General features: G+C 45.2%; 1 protein-coding gene and 1 long non-coding RNA gene across 2 annotated transcripts; both read right to left on the bottom strand.

Annotated features, from left to right (window-relative positions):
• Positions 1-702: 702 nt before the first annotated feature.
• Positions 703-11168, bottom strand: LOC122458397. The gene is made up of 2 exons (XR_006278440.1): positions 10438-11168; positions 703-1202 (listed from the first exon to the last, which is right to left on the bottom strand). It is a non-coding gene; the product is annotated as an uncharacterized LOC122458397 (long non-coding RNA).
• A 1319-nt stretch (positions 11169-12487) lies between these two features.
• Positions 12488-17559, bottom strand: PGLS (6-phosphogluconolactonase). The gene is made up of 5 exons (XM_038378737.2): positions 17129-17559; positions 16529-16636; positions 13914-14015; positions 13209-13349; positions 12488-12972 (listed from the first exon to the last, which is right to left on the bottom strand). The coding sequence occupies exons 1-5, from the start codon at positions 17552-17554 to the stop codon at positions 12835-12837; spliced, it is 915 nt and encodes a 304-aa protein (XP_038234665.1). The 5' UTR covers positions 17555-17559; the 3' UTR covers positions 12488-12834.
• Positions 17560-22692: the final 5133 nt, after the last annotated feature.

The following is a 22692-nucleotide window of genomic DNA, read 5'->3' as shown; positions in this document are numbered from 1 at the left end:
CACCATCCATACAGATTTCAGAGTAGCAGCCATGTTAGTCTGTACTCGCAAAAAGAAAAGGAGTACTTGTGGCACCTTAGAGACCAACAAATTTATTTGAGCAAAAGCTTATGTTCAAATAAATGTGTTAGTCTCTAAGGTGCCACAAGTACTCCTTTTCTTCATCCATACAGAGCATTTCACAGTGATTCAGGGGATTCCTCCAACTGCACCAAAAGCCAGAGATAGTTCATCTGCAAACAAGGCACCTAGCAGTGCCACTGTGGGACTTTTCTGAAGTATTTCTGAACCCGAAAGCAACATTTATTTAAAGACTGATTTCGCAAGGAAATGCCACAGGTCAGTGCTCAGCACCTGCTCTCAACTCTCAGTTCCCTTCTGTACTTTGTTTCTCCTGATTAAGATTAATTCAGTAACCTTCCACTTTTAATATTATGTGACAGCCAGTTTCAGTGACACCCTCCAGGATATGTAGAAACAGGAAATCTTCCACCCCCTCTTTAAGCTGAAGCATTCAGCACTTACATTAGCTCCTATGCTAGATAAAAAGCAAGATAAACCTTTATGCATGACAGAACAGTAGGGACGATTAAATGAACAAATATAAAAGGGGCCTGAGAATCACCCAAAAGGTGATCCAAGTGTGAAGAAAAGACATGTTTACAATGTTCTATAAAAAACATCACACACAACATTGGAGGGTAAGATTAAACAAACTTGCTTCTTCATTATATTAGAGGAATTGTTTCTGGACACTTTGTTAGAACTTGGGAAGCTCAAAAACTGCTTATTAAAACATCCAGCTTGTAAGAGTCCTGAGCAAGGACATGTGCGTTTCATATGTCTGAAGAGATGTGCATTAGCAGTAACCAGGATTCTGTATGTTGAAAGTCCAATTCTGCACACGTGCTCTATGTTAGTTTTCAAGTTTAATATGAATAAAATATGACTTCAGTTTTTTTTTTATTCAGACTCAATTCCAAGGAGATCCCCACTTTCTCATGCTGCTTAAATAAATCCATGGTGAAATAGGTAGTTGCATCTTTTCTGTGAAGGGTGCGCAATGAGAACCCTATTAATGGAGGTGGGGTTGTTATTTAAAATAGTATTAAGGGAGTCTGAAAAATGACTTAACACAGCTGCATAAAGGTACCAGGTGCTTTACAAGCACAGCAAGTCTCATCCTCTGCGCCTAAGAGCGTCTATCCTACTTGCAAAAAGAAAAGCAGTACTTGTGGCACCTTAGAGACTAACAAATTTATTAGAGCATAAGCTTTCGTGAGCTACAGCTCACTTCATCGGATGCATTTGGTGGAAAAAACAGAGGGGAGAGTTATATACACACACAGAGAACATGAAACAATGGGTTTATCATACACACTGTAAGGAGAGTGATCACTTAAGATAAGCCATCACCAGCAGCAGGGGGGGAAAAGGAGGAAAACCTTTCATGGTGACAAGCAAGGGAGGCTAATTCCAGCAGTTAACAAGAATATCAGAGGAACAGTGGGGGGTGGGGGGGAGAAATAACATGGGGAAATAGTTTTACTTTGTGTAATGACTCATCCATTCCCAGTCTCTATTCAAGCCTAAGTTAATTGTATCCAGTTTGCAAATTAATTCCAATTCAGCAGTCTCTCGTTGGAGTCTGTTTTTGAAGCTTTTTTGTTGAAGGATAGCCACTCTTAGGTCTGTGATCGAGTGACCAGAGAGATTGAAGTGTTCTCCAACTGATTTTTGAATGTTATAATTCTTGACGTATGATTTGTGTCCATTCATTCTTTTACGTAGAGACTGTCCAGTTTGGCCAATGTACATGGCAGAGGGGCATTGCTGGCACATGATGGCATATATCACATTGGTAGATGCGCAGGTGAACGAGCCTCTGATAGTGTGGCTGATGTGATTAGCCCTATGATGGTATCCCCTGAATAGATATGTGGACAGAGTTGGCAACGGGCTTTGTTGCAAGGATAGGTTCCTGGGTTAGTGGTTCTGTTGTGTGGTGTGTGGTTGCTGGTGAGTATTTGCTTCAGATTGGGGGGCTGTCTATAAGCAAGGACTGGTCTGTCTCCCAAGATCTGTGAGAGTGATGGGTCGTCCTTCAGGATAGGTTGTAGATCCTTGATGATGCGTTGGAGAGGTTTTAGTTGGGGGCTGAAGGTGATGGCTAGTGGCGTTCTGTTGTTTTCTTTGTTGGGCCTGTCCTGTAGTAGGTGACTTCTGGGTACTCTTCTGGCTCTGTCAATCTGTTTCTTCACTTCAGCAGGTGGGTATTGTAGTTGTAGGAATGCATGATAGAGATCTTGTAGGTGTTTGTCTCTGTCTGAGGGGTTGGAGCAAATGCGGTTAAATCGTAGCGCTTGGCTGTAGACAATGGATCGAGTGGTATGATCTGGATGAAAGCTAGAGGCATGTAGGTAGGAATAGCGGTCAGTAGGTTTCCGATATAGGGTGGTGTTTATGTGACCATCGCTTATTAGCACCGTAGTGTCCAGGAAGTGGATCTCTTGTGTGGATGGTCCAGGCTGAGGTTGATGGTGGGATGGAAATTGTTGAAATCATGGTTGAATTCCTCAAGAGCTTCTTTTCCATGGGTCCAGATGATGAAGATGTCATCAATGTAGCGCAAGTAGAGTAGGGGCATTAGGGGACGAGAGCTGAGGAAGCGTTGTTCTAAGTCAGCCATAAAAATGTTGGCATACTGTGGGGCCATGCGGGTACCCATCACAGTGCCGCTGATTTGAAGGTATACATTGTCACCAAATGTGAAATAGTTATGGGTCAGGACAAAGTCACAAAGTTCAGCCACCAGGTTAGCCGTGACAGTATTGGGGATACTGTTCCTGACGGCTTGTAGTCCATCTGTGTGTGGAATGTTGGTGTAGAGGGCTTCTGCATCCATAGCGGCTAGGATGGTGTTTTTAGGAAGATCACCAATGGACTGTAGTTTCCTCAGGAAGTCAGTGGTGTCTCGAAGATAGCTGGGAGTGCTAAGGGCCTGAGGAGGGAGTCTACATAGCCAGACAATCCCGCTGTCAGGGTGCCAATGCCTGAGATGATGGGGCGTCCAGGATTTCCAGGTTTATTGATCTTGGGTAGCAGATAGAATACCCCAGGTAGGGGCTCCAGGGGTGTGTCTGTGCGGATTTGTTCTTGTGCTTTTTCAGGGAGTTTCTTGAGCAAATGCTGTAGTTTCTTTTGGTAACTCTCAGTGGGATCAGAGGGTAATGGCTTGTAGAAAGTGGTGTTGGAGAGCTGCCTAGTAGCCTCTTGTCCATACTCCGACCTATTCATGATGACGACAGCACCTCCTTTGTCAGCCTTTTTGATTAGGATGTCAGAGTTGTTTCTGAGGCTGTGGATGGCACTGTGTTCTGCATGGCTGAGGTTATGGGGTAAGCGATGCTGCTTTTCCACAATTTCAGCTCATGCACGTCGGTGGAAGCAGTCTATGTAGAAATCCAGGCTGCTGTTTCTACCTTCAGGAGGAGTCCACCCAGAATCCTTCTTTTTGTAGTGTTGGCAGGAAGGTCTCTGTGGGTTAATATGTTGGTCAGAGGTGTGTTGGAAATATTCCTTGAGTCTAACCCAGGAACCTATCCTTGCAACAAAGCCCGTTGCCAACTCTGTCCACATATCTATTCAGGGGATACCATCATAGGGCCTAATCACATCAGCCACACTATCAGAGGCTCGTTCACCTGCGCATCTACCAATGTGATATATGCCATCATGTGCCAGCAATGCCCCTCTGCCATGTACATTGGCCAAACTGGACAGTCTCTACGTAAAAGAATGAATGGACACAAATCAGACGTCAAGAATTATAACATTCAAAAACCAGTTGGAGAACACTTCAATCTCTCTGGTCACTCGATCACAGACCTAAGAGTGGCTATACTTCAACAACAGACTCCAGCGAGAGACTGCTGAATTGGAATTAATTTGCAAACTGGATACAATTAACTTAGGCTTGAATAGAGACTGGGAATGGATGAGTCATTACACAAAGTAAAACTATTTCCCCATGGTATTTCTCCCCCCCACCCCACCCCCCACTGTTCCTCTGATATTCTTGTTAACTGCTGGAATTAGCCTCCCTTGCTTGTCACCATGAAAGGTTTTCCTCCTTCCCCCCCCCTGCTGCTGGTGATGGCTTATCTTAAGTGATCACTCTCCTTACAGTGTGTATGATAAACCCATTGTTTCATGTTCTCTCTGTGTGTATACAACTCTCTCCTCTGTTTTTTCCACCAAATGCATCCGATGAAGTGAGCCGTAGCTCACGAAAGCTTATGCTCTAATAAATTTGTTAGTCTCTAAGGTGCCACAAGTACTGCTTTTCTTTTTGCGAATACAGACTAACACGGCTGCTACTCTGAAACCTGTCATTATGCAAGGCACTGAATTTAGCCGTAGAGAGTGGAAATCTGTCAACTTCATGAAAAAACTCGTACAGATACAGACAAACATCTTCCTCTCCAAATGCAAACAGATGGACATCATACCAAAAGGACTGAAGGTAAAAAATCCATTACAATCTACATACCACACAGACTATGCTGACAGCTTGTGCCACACACTCTCAAAGAAACTGAGGAACCACCTGATCAACATCCTCTACAGCAAACAGGGAAAGATTAAGAATGAGCTCTCAAAACTGGATACTCTCATAAAAAACCAACCTTCCACACAAACTTCCTCGTGGCTGGACTTTACAAAAACTAGACAAGCCATTTACAACACACACTTTGCTTCTCTACAAAAGAAAAAGGACACTAAGCTATCTAAACTACTATATGCCACAAGGGGCCACAACAATGGTTCCCGTAACCCACCCAGCAATATTGTTAATCTATCCAACTATACTCTTAGCCCAGCAGAATAATCTGTCCTATCTCGGGGCCTCTCCTTTTGCCCCTCCACCCCCATGAACATGATACAGTTCTGTGGTGACCTAGAATCCTATTTTCGACGTCTCAGACTCAAGGAATATTTCCAACACACCTCTGACCAACATATTAACCCACAGAGACCTTCCTGCCAACACTACAAAAAGAAGGATTCTGGGTGGACTCCTCCTGAAGGTAGAAACAGCAGCCTGGATTTCTACATAGAGTGCTTCCGCCGACGTGCACGAGCTGAAATTGTGGAAAAGCAGCATCGCTTACCCCATAACCTCAGCCATGCAGAACACAGTGCCATCCACAGCCTCAGAAACAACTCTGACATCCTAATCAAAAAGGCTGACAAAGGAGGTGCTGTCATCATCATGAATAGGTCGGAGTATGAACAAGAGGCTACTAGGCAGCTCTCCAACACCACTTTCTACAAGCCATTACCCTCTGATCCCACTGAGAGTTACCAAAAGAAACTACAGCATTTGCTCAAGAAACTCCCTGAAAAAGCACAAGAACAAATCCGCACAGACACACCCCTAGAACCCCAACCTGGGGTATTCTATCTGCTACCCAAGATCAATAAACCTGGAAATCCTGGACGCCCCATCATCTCAGGCATTGGCACCCTGACAGCGGGATTGTCTGGCTATGTAGACTCCCTCCTCAGGCCCTTAGCACTCCCAGCTATCTTCGAGACACCACTGACTTCCTGAGGAAACTACAGTCCATTGGTGATCTTCCTAAAAACACCATCCTAGCCGCTATGGATGCAGAAGCCCTCTGCACCAACATTCCACACAAAGATGGACTACAAGCCGTCAGGAACAGTATCCCCGATACTGTCACGGCTAACCTGGTGGCTGAACTTTGTGACTTTGTCCTGACCCATAACTATTTCACATTTGGGGACAATGTATACCTTCAAATCAGCGGCACTGCGATGGGTACCCGCATGGCCCCACAGTATGCCAACATTTTTATGGCTGACTTAGAACAACGCTTCCTCAGCTCTTGTCCCCTAATGCCCCTACTCTACTTGCGCTACATTGATGACATCTTCATCATCTGGACCCATGGAAAAGAAGCCCTTGAGGAATTCCACCATGATTTCAACAATTTCCATCCCACCATCAACCTCAGCCTGGACCAGTCCACACAAGAGATCCACTTCCTGGTCACTACGGTGCTAATAAGCGATGGTCACATAAACACCACCCTATATCGGAAACCTACTGACCGCGATTCCTACCTACATGCCTCTAGCTTTCATCCAGATCATACCACTCGATCCATTGTCTACAGCCAAGCTCTACGATATAACCGCATTTGCTCCAACCCCTCAGACAGAGACAAACACCTACAAGATCTCTATCATGCATTCCTACAACTACAATACCCACCTGCTGAAGTGAAGAAACAGATTGACAGAGCCAGAAGAGTACCCAGAAGTCACCTACTACAGGACAGGCCCAACAAAGAAAATAACAGAACGCCACTAGCCATCACCTTCAGCCCCCAACCAAAACCTCTCCAACGCATCATCAAGGATCTACAACCTATCCTGAAGGACGACCCATCACTCTCACAGATCTTGGGAGACAGGCCAGTCCTTGCTTACAGACAGCCCCCCAATCTGAAGCAAATGGAAACAAGCAGGGAGAACTGGAGGTCCTGGTGATGTCAAGGAATTATGACGTGATTGGAACAACAGAGACTTGGTGGGATAACTCACATGACTGGAGTACAGTCATGGATGGTTATAAACTGTTCAGGAAGGACAGGCAGGGCAGAAAAGGTGGGGGAGTAGCACTATATGTAAGGGAGCAGTATGACTGCTCAGAGCTCCGGTACGAAACTGTGGAAAAACCTGAGTGTCTCTGGATTAAGTTTAGAAGTGTGTGCAACAAGAGTGATGTCATGGTGGGAGTCTGCTATAGACCACCGGACCAGGGGGATGAGGTGGATGAGGCTTTCTTCCGGCAACTCACGGAAGCTACTAGATCGCATGCCCTGATTCTCATGGGTGACTTTAATTTTCCTGATATCTGCTGGGAGAGCAATACAGCGGTGCATAGACAATCCAGGAAGTTTTTGGAAAGCGTAGGGGACAATTTCCTGGTGCAAGTGCTAGGGGAGCCAACTAGGGGGAGCGCTTTTCTTGACCTGCTGCTCACAAACCGGGTAGAATTAGTGGGGGAAGCAAAAGTGGATGGGAATCTGGGAGGCAGTGACCATGAGTTGGTTGAGTTCAGGATCCTGACGCAGGGAAGAAAGGTAAGCAGCAGGATACGGACCCTGGACTTCAGGAAAGCAGACTTTGACTCCCTCAGGGAACAGATGGCCAGGATCCCCTGGGGGACTAACATGAAAGGGAAGGGAGTCCAGGAGAGCTGGCTGTATTTCAAGGAATCCCTGTTGAGGTTACAGGGACAAACCATCCCGATGAGTCGAAAGAATAGTAAATATGGCAGGCGACCAGCTTGGCTTAATGGTGAAATCTTAGCGGATCTTAAACATAAAAAAGAAGCTTACAAGAAGTGGAAGGTTGGACATATGACCAGGGAAGAGTATAAAAATATTGCTCGGGCATGTAGGAAAGATATCAGGAGGGCCAAATCGCACCTGGAGCTGCAGCTAGCAAGAGATGTCAAGAGTAACAAGAAGGGTTTCTTCAGGTATGTTGGCAACAAGAAGAAAGCCAAGGAAAGTGTGGGCCCCTTACTGAATGAGGGAGGCAAGCTAGTGACAGAGGATGTGGAAAAAGCTAATGTACTCAATGCTTTTTTTGCCTCTGTTTTCACTAACAAGGTCAGCTCCCAGACTGCTGTGCTGGGCATCACAAAATGGGGAAGAGATGGCCAGCCCTCTGTAGAGATAGAGGTGGTTAGGGACTATTTAGAAAAGCTGGACGTGCACAAGTCCATGGGGCCGGACGAATTGCATCCGAGAGTGCTGAGGGAATTGGCGGCTGTGATTGCAGAGCCCTTGGCCATTATCTTTGAAAACTCGTGGCGAACGGGGGAAGTCCCGGATGACTGGAAAAAGGCTAATGTAGTGCCCATCTTTAAAAAAGGGAAGAAGGAGGATCCTGGGAACTACAGGCCGGTCAGCCTCACCTCAGTCCCTGGAAAAATCATGGAGCAGGTCCTCAAAGAATCAATCCTGAAGCACTTAGAGGAGAGGAAAGTGATCAGGAACAGTCAGCATGGATTCACCAAGGGCAAGTCATGCCTGACTAATCTAATCGCCTTTTATGATGAGATTACTGGTTCTGTGGATGAAGGGAAAGCAGTGGATGTATTGTTTCTTGACTTTAGCAAAGCTTTTGACACGGTCTCCCACAGCATTCTTGTCAGCAAGTTAAGGAAGTATGGGCTGGATGAATGCACTATACGGTGGGTAGAAAGCTGGCTAGATTGTCGGGCTCAACGGGTAGTGATCAATGGCTCCATGTCTAGTTGGCAGCCGGTGTCAAGTGGAGTGCCCCAGGGGTCGGTCCTGGGGCCCGTTTTGTTCAATATCTTCATAAATGATCTGGAGGATGGTGTGGATTGCACTCTCAGCAAATTTGCGGATGATACTAAACTGGGAGGAGTGGTAGATACGCTGGAGGGGAGGGATAGGATACAGAAGGACCTAGACAAATTGGAAGATTGGGCCAAAAGAAATCTAATGAGGTTCAATAAGGATAAGTGCAGGGTCCTGCACTTAGGATGGAAGAATCCAATGCACCGCTACAGACTAGGGACCGAATGGCTCGGCAGCAGTTCTGCGGAAAAGGACCTAGGGGTGACAGTGGACGAGAAGCTGGATATGAGTCAGCAGTGTGCCCTTGTTGCCAAGAAGGCCAATGCCATTTTGGGATGTATAAGTAGGGGCATAGCGAGCAAATCGAGGGACGTGATCGTTCCCCTCTATTCGACACTGGTGAGGCCTCATCTGGAGTACTGTGTCCAGTTTTGGGCCCCACACTACAAGAAGGATGTGGATAAATTGGAAAGAGTACAGCGAAGGGCAACAAAAATGATTAGGGGTCTAGAGCACATGACTTACGAGGAGAGGCTGAGGGAGCTGGGATTGTTTAGTCTGCAGAAGAGAAGAATGAGGGGGGATTTGATAGCTGCTTTCAACTACCTGAAAGGGGGTTTCAAAGAGGATGGCACTAGACTGTTCTCAATGGTAGCAGATGACAGAACGAGGAGTAATGGTCTCAAGTTGCAATGGGGGAGGTTTAGATTGGATATTAGGAAAAACTTTTTCACTAAGAGGGTGGTGAAACACTGGAATGCATTACCTAGGGAGGTGGTAGAATCTCCTTCCTTAGAGGTTTTTAAGGTCAGGCTTGACAAAGCCCTGGCTAGGATGATTTAACTGGGACTTGGTCCTGCTTTGAGCAGGGGGTTGGACTAGATGACCTTCTGGGGTCCCTTCCAACCCTGATATTCTATGATTCTATGAAATACTCATCAGCAACCACACACCACACAACAGAACCACTAACCCAGGAACCTATCCTTGCAACAAAGCCCGTTGCCAACTCTGTCCACATATCTATTCAGGGGATACCATCATAGGGCCTAATCACATCAGCCACACTATCAGAGGCTCGTTCACCTGCGCATCTACCAATGTGATATATGCCATCATGTGCCAGCCATGCCCCTCTGCCATGTACATTGGCCAAACTGGACAGTCTCTACGTAAAAGAATGAATGGACACAAATCAGACGTCAAGAATTATAACATTCAAAAACCAGTTGGAGAACACTTCAATCTCTCTGGTCACTCGATTACAGACCTAAGAGTGGCTATCCTTCAACAAAAAAGCTTCAAAAACAGACTCCAACGAGAGACTGCTGAATTGGAATTAATTTGCAAACTGGATACAATTAACTTAGGCTTGAATAGAGACTGGGAATGGATGAGTCATTACACAAAGTAAAACTATTTCCCCATGGTATTTCTCCCCCCCACCCCACCCCCCACTGTTCCTCTGATATTCTTGTTAACTGCTGGAATTAGCCTCTCTTGCTTGTCACCATGAAAGGTTTTCCTCCTTTCCCCCCCCTGCTGCTGGTGATGGCTTATCTTAAGTGATCACTCTCCTTACAGTAAAAAGAAAAGGAGTACCCGTGGCACCTTAGAGACTACTAACAAATTTATTAGAGCATAAGCTTTCGTGAGCTACAGCTCACTTCATCGGATAAGTGAGCTGTAGCTCACGAAAGCTTATGCTCTAATAAATTTGTTAGTCTCTAAGGTGCCAGGGGTACTCCTTTTCTTTTTGCGAATACAGACTAACACAGCTGCTACTCTAAAACCTCTCCTTACAGTGTGTATGATAAACCCATTGTTTCATGTTCTCTCTGTGTGTATACAACTCTCTCCTCTGTTTTTTCCACCAAATGCATCCGATGAAGTGAGCCGTAGCTCACGAAAGCTTATGCTCTAATAAATTTCTTAGTCTCTAAGGTGTCACAAGTACTGCTTTTCTTTTTGCGAATACAGACTAACACGGCTGCTATTCTGAAACCTATCCTACTTGCCTAATCCTGGAATGTGCTGTGTGCCTTCCAGTCCAACAAAAGGCAATAAGAATTCAGCACCTCACAAACGTAACATTTGGTAGATACAGAGAGGGACTGCTCAAGGCACAGGGGGAAGCATGAGGTGAACCCACACCCTGAGTGAGAGAAAGATGAAAGCAGCAGTAAAGCAAGAGGACTGACATTAAAGGTTGGGGGAAAAAACAAAACAAAAAACCTTCCAAGTCCCCCAACCCAGATTTCACTCAGAGTCAGATGAGGCAGCAAAGTACAGGTGCATTTCCTCCTTGCAGTACTGTTAGTAAATCTGTTTCCTGTTCCAGTGTGTGCACTGCGGCTGCCTTCAGACAGGAGAGTCTGAGCCAACGAGTGGTAAGAAACCCAGATGTGAATATTTTTTATTAAGTGTGTTAGAATCTATCTGGATCTCTGTAAACTAACTTTAACAACTTAAGGGAAGGGTAAAGAGTACGGCTCGCTAACAAGCCCCACAATCTGCCCAGCCTACTGGAATTCATGCCCTAAAAGAGAAGATTGTGGAACACAAATTGGGGAGAAGCCCAAGAACCATGCAGGAGACGCATGGAGGTTTTTTGGGGGGGGAAAAAGGTGGCATGTTTATACAGTACGGGTTGATGAGAAGGGACATTGAACTGTGGGTTTGATCCATTAATGGAGATATAAAGACTTGTCATTCTAATCCCCTGGCAGTGCTCTCTCTCTCTCTCTCTCTCTCTCTCTCTCTCTCTCTCAGTTCTACCTGGATGAAAGGAAAGGAATACATCCATAGAAGGAGAAGATGTAGATGTTCTGGATCATAGTACTGGCTTCAATATCTTTTTGCTTGCAGACAAAATGCCCATCAAAGTTCTGTCCAGCTTCTGCATATCACATTTACATAATATGTATGATCTAAGGTTTAGAAGTCCTAACTCCTACGTTCTATTCCCAGCTCTGCCAGTTTTGCTGTGGATCTAAGGCAAGTCACTTACCTTCATTGCTTCAGTTTCTCTAACTGTAAAATGGGACTAAATAATATTTATTCTCCTTTGTAAATCACTTGGAGACTCTTAGATGCTATATATGTGTGAAGCAGTAGTAGTATTACCACCAGCTTCTAGCCTTGGTTCCAGAAAACAAAAATCATGAGTGGTAGCTCTAAGGCCAATATAACATTCATCAGCTCTTTGGCAGATTATTATTCCTCCTGGACTGACTGCAGTTCTAGGAGTATGTTCCTGAGAATTTAATGCTGACATCAGCGGAAATAGTCACAGATGGACAGAAGGACACAAGGCCATGACTGTCTGAAATGCAAGATGACAAGAAGCTAAAAAGTATGGTTCTCTCACATCTAACACAAAAAGAAAATGAGTACTTGTGGCACCTTAGAGACTAACAAATTTATTAGAGCATAAGCTTTCGTGAGCTCCTTTTCTTTTTGCGAATACAGACTAACACGGCTGCTACTCTGAAACCTGTCATCTAACACAAAGCGCATCTATGAGGATCTTCAACATGTACGATCCTGTAGCAACCAGATTTATGCACAACATAATGGAACCAATCAAACAGCGTAACTCTGGCCAGTAGCCAGCGCAAACCTGAGGAGAGAACCTCTCCACAGAGAATCCATTCACAAACAGTGTAACCAGGGGCCAAAAACATGCAAGTAGTACTGATGTCCATGTTCTATGATGGACCAGGTCCACTGGACAATGAAAGGATAACAGTATAGAGAGAGAAAGATCCTGAAAAGGGTCCACAAAACTGTCAAGTGAAACAAAAAGTAATCCTGACTCCAAAGTTGTTTGGAGTACTTCCAAGGCAACATTTGTTAGCAGACCTCTGACTTCACCTCCTTACCTGCATCGCTTCCCCTAAAGGAGTATAAATACCATAGTCAAGGGTTTCCCAAGTCACAAGGCTGTTCCTGCAGCCTCTCCTCACAAGAATAAGGACTGAAAGTTCATGCCTTTAGTTGATATTTAAGCAAGAAGTACTACCTGAAGATAAAACAAGCAAGAGCCAAAAAACTGAAATGTACATCTTTAATATTGTGCATTCACTTTACACCACATTAACCATTCACAAGACAGACTGCATCATACTGTCCAACTCTGCAATCTCCAATACTTCCATTTGCAGCTAGAGACCAGCTTTGAGAGTCTTATAACTCCCCTCCCCGACCACTGATTATTACAGTGTTCCACAAAGTACCACTTGCTTAAAAAAAGAGAAACAAAAGACAGTGTTAGTTTAGTGCCACATTCAAGTACTACGACCAGAGTCCTCAATCTGGAAAGTTGTAGAGCTGGCTCTATGCAGGAACTGCAGCCAGTGCTCCTGAATCGCCACCCTGAAATCCAGCCAAGTGTTTGGTTCTACAAGATAGAATGCTTCTCAAAGGGAACAGTCAACTCCTTGGCTGCAGACTCATCCAGAAACCAGTGCAGCTTCCCAGTATGAGGCTGGACAAGAGCAGCAGGGAGAGGGTTCTCCTCATCGCCTTCCAAAATACGCTGTGCAAAGAAACAGGGCATTAGCACTGCGAGTCCCACTAATCCAGGGGGATCATAGTGCAATGAGACAGTCATGGAAGTGTTCACCATGCCAAACAAACTCTCTAGAACTGGCCAAAAAATTTTCCATCAAAATGTTTTTTCAATGGGAAATGGCTTTAACTAAATGGATGGATTGTTTTTGTTAAATTTTGGGTTTTCATCAATCAACAATTTTCTTCATTTTTAAACCTTACCTTTAAGATGGCAGCTTTACTTTCCCCTGTAGCAACAAACACAACAGTCCGTGCTGCATTCAGAACAGGCAATGTTAGAGTTATCCGCTCAGGTGGTGGCTTTGGAGAATCACTAATAGAGGCAACTATTTTCTCTTTTTCCTGCCATGAAAAATAAAGCCAAAGTGTGAAAATTGATCAGAATAGTGCAGAGATAGGAGTCAAAGCAAAGGACAGTCTCACCAAACTCAAGCTTGTGCTATTTGACTATGACTAAGCAGCCAGTAAAAGGAGACCAAAGATCATTATCAGGCCTCAGATCGTGGTCAGCATTAATCAACTTTAAAGTTTTCTAGGCAGACTCATGCATCCATGTACAGCTCCACTGAAGTCAACAGGGCTCCATATGGGCACAGGATTACACCCACATGAATCAGATTGCAGGATCAGGGCTAGGTGAAGAGGAAAGAGCCAAATTCCATCTGCTTTTCCTCTTGTTCCCACTTTCCTTTTTTAAAAAATCACATTCCAAATACTGGCAACTGCCAAGTTCTAATGCCGTAACTCAGAGTTGTTCATCAAACTCTTAAAACAACCACACACGCATGCACTCAAACTTACCACTTAGAGACAAACTAGAATGGAAAAAGCCCTGTCACAGTTGTGAACAAAATGCACATTCTTATCCCAGTATACAGTATCCCCTCCCTGGGTCTGTAAAATCACCTGCAGAAGGGGATGGTCTGGAAATAGGGAGCAGGTGTGACCATCTAGCCCTATTCCCAAAATCAGCAGATCAAAGACAGGCATGTTCTCACCTTGAAAAGCCTGGAAGAAGGAACAAAAACCCAGAGAGAGGAAAGCACAAATTAGGATATTGAACAGAAAAAGGAGATATCACTGCAAAAGTATAAATCACATCAGGCATAAGGGTGTACAGCTGCTGAACACAGGGCGCTCACATACTGCAATGAATTTCTGTTCACATATACAGCTTTCTGGCATCTCACAACTGAACACACTGTCACAGAATGCAGCTGGGTTACAATGGCAGAAGTTCAGCAGTAGGTTGTACACCTTTGATTTAGCAACCACTCAAATACATTATACATCATTAGTTTAAAAACAGCATACACATTCCACTAGAAAGTCTCCCCACTAACACACACCATCTTCACCAGCTAAAGAGTCCCCTCCCTGAGTACAAGCACCACATATACACCACAGTAAACACATCTCATCCACAGCAATATTTTTAAAAAAAATCATATAGAACATAAAAATGAACAACTTAAATTTCTTTAATCTTATCAGCATTCTAGTCTATGCAAGTGGACACCAATTCCTGTGTTCCCAAGATGGCCTCCCCAGTTTCTTTTGGGAATTCAACATCTTGGTCAACTCAAGAGTGATTTTGTTAAATTAAAAAAAATGAGGAGTCCTTGTGGCACCTTAGAGACTAACAAATGTATTTGGGCATAAGCTTTCATGGGCTAGAAACCACCACATCAGATGCATGGAATGGAAAATACAGGAGCAGGTATAAATATATGAAAAGATGTGATTTGCCTTACCAAGTGTGATGTCAGTCTAACAAGATAATTCAATTGACAGCAGGATACCAAAGGAGGAAAAATAACTTTTGAAGTGGTAATGACAGTGGCCCATTTCAGACAGTTGACAAGAAGGTGTGAGTAGTAGGTGGAAATTAGTATTGGGGAAATTAGGTTTAGGTTTTGTAATGACCCACCACTCTCAGTCTTTATTCAGAAGGCCACTAGCCGTCACCTACAGCCCCCAACTAAAACTTCTCCAGTGCATCATCAGGGATCTACAGCCTATCCTGAAGGACGATCCTTCACTCTCACAGACCTTGGGGAACAAGCCAGTCCTTGCTTACAAACAGCCCCCCAACCTGAAGCAAATACTCACCAGCAACCACACATCACACAACAAAAACACCAACCCAGGAACCAAATTCTGCAACAAACCATGATGCCAACTCTGTCCACATATCTATTCAAGGGACACCATCATAGGACTTAACCACATCAGCCACGCTATCAGAGGTTCGTTCACCTGCACATCTACCAATGTGATATATGCCATCATGTGCCAGCAATGCCCCTCTGCCATGTACATTGGCCAAACCAGACAGTCTCTGTGCAAAAGAATAAATGGATACAGATCTGACATCAGGAATCATAATATTCAAAAACCAATAGGAGAACACTTCAATCTCCCTGATCATTCAATAACAGACCTGAAAGTGGCAATTCTTCAACAAAAAACCTTCAAAAACCGACTCCAACATGAAACTGCAGAACTGGAATTAATTTGCAAACTGGACACCATCAGATTAGGCCTGAATAAAGATTGGGAGTGGTTGGGTCATTAAAAAACCAAAACCTAAACCTAATTTCCCCCTACTGTTACTCACACCTTCTTGTCAACTGTCTGAAATGGGCCACTCTCATTACCACTTCAAAAGTTATTTTTCCTCCCTTGATATCCTGCTGTCAATTGAATCATCTCTTAGACTAACCTCACACCTGGTGTTTGTTAGTCTCTAAGGTGCCACAAGGACTCCTTTTGTTTTTACTGATACAGACTAACACAGCTACCACTCTGAAACTTGCTAAATTAGTTTGTTCCAAAAGTACTATGTGGGGTCTTTTGGGAAGATTATTAGCAGTCCATCATTTTGGAGCACAAGGATTATTACAGAGATAATTTTGGACAAAAGGACTGAATTTAGGTTTTGTACTTGCAAAAAATAAAGATTTTACAGAATCTATGATTAACAAACATTTTACTGACTTTTTTGCATTTTAAATAGCACATTCCTGGGTGTAAAAAAGAAAAGAAAAGGAGTACTTGTGGCACCTTAGAGACTAACAAATTTATTTGAGCATAAGCTTTCGTGAGCTACAGCTCACTTCATCACTGTAGCTCACGAAAGCTTATGCTCAAATAAATTTGTTAGTCTCTAAGGTGCCAAAAGTACTCCTTTTCTTTTTTGTGAATACAGACTAACACGGCTGCTACTTTGATTCCTGGGTGTGTGGGGAACGTTAACATTCCCCTACAGTGTTGCCAATTCAGAAACAAAAACTTCATGTTAATACATGAAAACTAGTCTGAATTAATTCCCCTAGCTAACTGAAGTGCAGTAAGAAAGCAAGTAACATTAGCAGTAAAAAGTATATTGTTTAAAATTCTCTGTTGGAGTACCAGCAAAAGTTATTGGTAACGTAGCTGGGGAACTTATTTAGTAAATTAGTGACTTTCACTCCTACTTGAAGAAGTTGGATATACAAAACAAAAACTTTCCACTGAACCTCTTTTAACTTCTCAGCATAGTCTGAAGCAGCCTCTTCTACAGGTAGTGAGGGATTAATGATAACCACTTGATTTTCTGGGATGGAGATCTTGGAGAGGAGGTGAGTCTGAAATAAATAATTAAGATTCTCAAAATTCTAACCAAGAAGTTGAGCTATATTGTTTTACACAATGGGATTTTTCCCTACTCCCAATTAACAAAATCAGAGTACATTTACTTTCATAACTTTTGGAGACAACAGCATCTTCTGGTGAATGTCAACAGGAACCAAAGGTCCTAAAGCCTGATCTACACTTAAAATTAAAGCTGACACAGCCAGGTTGGTCAGGGTGTGGAAAAAAAGCACACACCTGAGCACTATAGTTATACCGATTTAAAACCCAGTGTAGACACAGCTGTCCATGGAAAAATGCGTTACCTTGGTCTTACCAGGAAAATCTAGAATTGTTGCAACAAACGTCTTCTCCACATTCCTGCCCCGATAGCTCCCCCCGCGTCCTTACCAGGGGGTTTTCCCGCGTGCGGGGCGGTGCCCCGCAGCCCCCTCCGCGCTGAGGAGCGCCCCCCCCCGTTGGGCGAATCCCTGCAGCCCCCTCACCTTGTAGGCACCGTACGTGCTCTCCGGGTCCTCCACGGGCACCAGCCGCTCGTCGCAGAAGGCCAGGACCCAGCGGGCGGGGGCAGCGGGGCCGGAGAGGGCGGCGGCCGCGGGCAGTTCCTGGGACAGGATCCGCACCAGGCTCCCGCCCGACAGCCCCAGCGAGAAGCGGCCGCCGGACTCGGCCGCCCGCTGGGCCACAAGCTGCGCCAAGGAGGAGCCCAGCTCCTGCGGGGAGGGGAACACCGAGATGTGGCGGGGCACGAAGCCAGGCATGGCAGGGCCGGAGGCGGTGGGAGCAGGGGATGGGGTGAGGCAACAGTCGGTCCGGAGAGTGCTGGGCAGAGTGGAAGTTTGGGCAGTTACCGAGGCAGCCGGAAGCTGGGGAAAAGGAACCAGGAGCACTGTGCGGAGAGGGACCAACATCCACGGGACACGCCAGGAAGCGGGTGAGGAAGGGAAGTACTTAGCGAGCACACAAAGCTGCCAAGTTGCCGGGCAACCCCGGCCCCGAGGATGCAAGACTCGGTCATAGACGAGGGGCGCCTCAGGCGGGAATAGGGGCCCTGCCCCGTGCGAGTCTCCAGGCCCCGGGGGCAGCTTCCTCCGTCCCCCACTAGGGCAGGCGCAGCAGCAACGGGGGCGTCTGAGCGCCCAGCTTGCACTCGTTCGATGCTTGCAAGCTTTTCTCCACCCTCACACAGGCTAGAAACTTATTTCAAACGGCAAAACTCTCATGTCGACTCAGCCTCCCAGGAGCTGGGGCTTTACCTAAAACACAAAATATCACCAGACTCCCTGTCCCAAGGTATTGCTTAGTCTTCAGAACGGGCCAGTGCCACCCACAGGGTCCATCTGAGGCAGTGACTAGTTCCTCAAGAAGGACCCTGCATCCATCCAGACAGACATCAAGTCTCCTACCCCACATGTACCTGTTCTCACCCCCTCTTCTCATCCCCCTCAATCCATCGAAAATACTGTTGTGAAAAATCATCTTTCTGGGCTATCGCTTTGAACCCCTCTCAACTCTACGCTGCCCTCTTTATAAAACAGTAAAAGTCAGTAGTCAATTTAATGGATTGGATGTTCTGGTACAGAAGAGCCCATCACACCAAATGGAAATGAATGAAAGTTACACTGATTCTAAGTTTGTTTTAATGTATTTGTTTTTATTTCTGAGTTTGGTAAAACAAATAATAGTTAGACAATATAGTGATCAGTCTGAAAAACAATTTTGTTTTAAGAGTTTAATTAGTCAATACATGGTCCTTTAAACTACAAGAAACTTTAGTATATTTAAAGTTATAGCCTGCAGCAGGTCAGCTCAGTTCCCAAGCTGCAGACTCCCTCATTTTGTTTTTGAGCATGTTATAGTTCCAGATAACTAGGTTCATTCTTACCATGAATGACTTTAGTGTCTGTCCTGATAAAAGGCATATTCCAGATTTTAAAAAAATCAGTATTTAAAACGGTTTCAGAGTAGCAGCCGTGTTAGTCTGTATTTGCAAAAAGAAAAGGAGTACTTGTGGCACCTTAGAGACTAACAAATTTATTTAAAGCATAAGCTTTCGTGAGCTACAGCTCACTTAATCGGATGCATTCAGTATTTAAACCATTAGTGATAGTCCAGTTTCTTGAGTGCATTAAACATTAAAACAATGCGTTTCAAAAGCATTTGCAAGACTTTAAACAAATATTTTAGATGAAGCATTAATTCCACCAGAGAAAGGGCAGAATTAAATTTTTTCTTATGTTCCATGTAGTGTCATTGAAGTACCGTAATTAGAACTGCCCAGGGTGAAACAGAACAGAATATGGTCCTTCCAGTATAAATTGCATAAAAAGTACTAGTCCACTGAAAGTTCCTTAAAGGTATCACATGGCTGGATACACCAGCAGTAGCTGCCACTACCAGATATGGTAAGTTCAAATGCCTCCAAAACAAGGGAATAATTAGCTGCTCGGGACTACACGATTAGTCCCAAAGCCCTGAGGTAACTGGGGAAGTGGGATACTGGGAGGAAGCACGAGCAGGAGCACGCAAGAGGGGAGGGCTCCTGCCTCATACTGAGAAAGAGGGATGATCAGTGAGTTATCTCAAGTGCCTATACCCACATGCAGGAAGCCTGGGAAACAAGCAGGGAGAACTGGAATTCCTGACACAGTCAAGGAATTATGATGTGATTGGAATAGAATCATAGAATCATAGAATATCAGGGTTGGAAGGGACCCCAGAAGGTCATCTAGTCCAACCCCCTGCTCAAAGCAGGACCAAGTCCCAGTTAAATCATCCCAGCCAGGGCTTTGTCAAGCCTGACCTTAAAAACCTCTAAGGAAGGAGATTCTACCACCTCCCTAGGTAACGCATTCCAGTGTTTCACCACCCTCTTAGTGAAAAAGTTTTTCCTAATATCCAATCTAAACCTCCCCCATTGCAACTTGAGACCATTACTCCTCGTTCTGTCATCTGCTACCATTGAGAACAGTCTAGAGCCATCCTCTTTGAAACCCCCTTTCAGGTAGTTGAAAGCAGCTATCAAATCCCCCCTCATTCTTCTCTTCTGCAGACTAAACAATCCCAGCTCCCTCAGCCTCTCCTCGTAAGTCATGTGCTCTAGACCCCTAATCATTTTCGTTGCCCTTCGTTGTACTCTTTCCAATTTATCCACATCCTTCCTGTAGTGTGGGGCCCAAAACTGGACACAGTACTCCAGATGAGGCCTCACCAGTGTCGAATAGAGGGGAACGATCACGTCCCTCGATCTGCTCGCTATGCCCCTACTTATACATCCCAAAATGCCATTGGCCTTCTTGGCAACAAGGGCACACTGCTGACTCATATCCAGCTTCTCGTCCACTGTCACCCCTAGGTCCTTTTCCGCAGAACTGCTGCCGAGCCATTCGGTCCCTAGTCTGTAGCGGTGCATTGGATTCTTCCATCCTAAGTGCAGGACCCTGCACTTATCCTTATTGAACCTCATTAGATTTCTTTTGGCCCAATCTTCCAATTTGTCTAGGTCCTTCTGTATCCTATCCCTCCCCTCCAGCGTATCTACCACTCCTCCCAGTTTAGTATCATCCGCAAATTTGCTGAGAGTGCAATCCACACCATCCTCCAGATCATTTATGAAGATATTGAACAAAACGGGCCCCAGGACCGACCCCTGGGGCACTCCACTTGACACCGGCTGCCAACTAGACATGGAGCCATTGATCACTACCCGTTGAGCCCGACAATCTAGCCAGCTTTCTACCCACCTTATAGTGCATTCATCCAGCCCATACTTCCTTAACTTGCTGACAAGAATGCTGTGGGAGACCGTGTCAAAAGCTTTGCTAAAGTCAAGAAACAATACATCCACTGCTTTCCCTTCATCCACAGAACCAGTAATCTCATCATAAAAGGCGATTAGATTAGTCAGGCATGACCTTCCCTTGGTGAATCCATGCTGACTGTTCCTGATCACTTTCCTCTCCTCTAAGTGCTTCAGGATTGATTCTTTGAGGACCTGCTCCATGATTTTTCCAGGGACTGAGGTGAGGCTGACTGGCCTGTAGTTCCCAGGATCCTCCTTCTTCCCTTTTTTAAAGATGGGCACTACATTAGCCTTTTTCCAGTCATCCGGGACTTCCCCCGTTCGCCACGAGTTTTCAAAGATAATGGCCAAGGGCTCTGCAATCACAGCCGCCAATAACAGAGACAATAACAGAGAATAACAGAGACTTGGTGGGATAACTCACATGACTGCAGTACTGTCATGGATGGATATAAACTGTTCAGGAAGGACAGGCAGGGCAGAAAAGGTGGGGGAGTTGCATTGTATGTAAGGGAGCAGTATGACTGCTCAGAGTTCCATTATGAAACTGCAGAAAAACCTGGGAGTGTCTGGATTAAGTTTAGAAGTGTGAGCAACAAGGGTGATGTCATGGTGGGAGTCTGCTATAGACCACCGGACCAGGGGATGAGGCTTTCTTCTGGCAACTCATGGAAGTTACTAGATTGCAGGCCCTGGTTCTCATGGGAAACTTCAATCACCCTGATATCTGCTGGGAGAGCAATACAGTGGTGCACAGACAATCCAGGAAGTTTTTGGACAATTTCCTGGTGCAAGTGCTGGAGGAACCAACTAGGGGCAGAGCTCTTCTTGACCTGCTGCTCACAAACTGGGAAGAATTAGTAGGGGAAGCAAAAGTGGATGGGAACCTGGGAGGCAATGACCATGAGATAGTCGAGTTCAGGATCCTGACACAGGGAAGAAAGGAGAGCAGCAGAATACGGACCCTGGACTTCAGAAAAGCAGACTTTGACTCCCTCAGGGAACTGATGGGCAGGATCCCCTGGGAGAATAACATGAGGGGGAAAGGAGTCCAGGAGAGCTGGCTGTATTTTAAAGAATCCTTATTGAGGTTACAGGGACAAACCATCCCAATGTATAGAAAGAATAGTAAATATGGCAGGCGACCAGCTTGGCTTAACAGTGAAATCCTTGCTGATCTTAAACACAAAAGAGAAGCTTACAAGAAGTGGAAGATTGGACAAATGACCAGGGAAGAGTATAAAAATATTATATGGACATGCAGGAGTGAAATCAGGAAGGCCAAATCACAGCTGGAGTTGCAGCTAGCAAGAGATCTTAAAAGTAACAAGAAGGGTTTCTTCAGGTATGTTAGCAACAAGAAGAAAGTCAAGGAAAGTGCAGGCCCCTTACTGAATGAGAGAGGCAACCTAGTGACAGAGGATGTGGAAAAAGCTAATGTACTCAATGCTTTTTTTGCCTCTGTCTTCAAGAACAAGGTCAGCTCCCAGACTGCTGCACTGGGCAGCACAGCATGGGGAGGAGGTGACCAGCCCTCTGTGGAGAAAGAAGTGGGTTGGGACTATTTAGAAAAGCTGGACGAGCACAAGTTCATGGGGCTGGATGTGCTGCATCCGAGAGTGCTAAAGGAGTTGGCGGATGTGATTGCACAGCCATTGACCATTATCTTTGAAAACTCATGGCGGTCGGGGGAAGTCCCAGACAACTGGAAAAAGGCTAATGTAGTGCCCATCTTTAAAAAAGGGAAGAAGGAGGATCCTGGGAACTACAGGCCAGTCAACCTCACCTCAGCCCCTGGAAAAATCATGGAGCAGGTCCTCAAGGAATCAATTCTGAAGCACTTAGAGGAGAGGAAAGTGATCAGGAACAGTCAGCATGGATTCACCAAGGGCAAGTCATGCCTGACTATCTAATTGCCTTCTATGATGAGATAACTGGCTCTGTGGATGGGGGGTAAGCAGTGGACACGTTGTTCCTTGACTTTAGCAAAGCTTTTGACATGGTCTCCCACAGTATTCTTGCCAGCAAGTTAAAGTAGTATGGGCTGGATGAATGGACAATAAGGTGGATAGAAAGTTGGCTAGATTGTCGGGCTCAACGGGTAGTGATCAATGGCTCCTGTCTCGTTGGCAGCCGGTATCAAGTGGAGTGCCCCAAGGGTCGGTCCTCGGGCCAGTTTTGTTCAATATCTTCATTAATGATCTGGAGGATGGTGTGGATTGCACCCTCAGCAAGTTTGCAGATGAC

This window comes from Dermochelys coriacea, chromosome 20 (genome assembly GCF_009764565.3).
Source record: "Dermochelys coriacea isolate rDerCor1 chromosome 20, rDerCor1.pri.v4, whole genome shotgun sequence".
Taxonomy (NCBI): domain Eukaryota; kingdom Metazoa; phylum Chordata; order Testudines; family Dermochelyidae; genus Dermochelys; species Dermochelys coriacea.
This window is presented reverse-complemented; position numbering and strand designations above follow the sequence as displayed.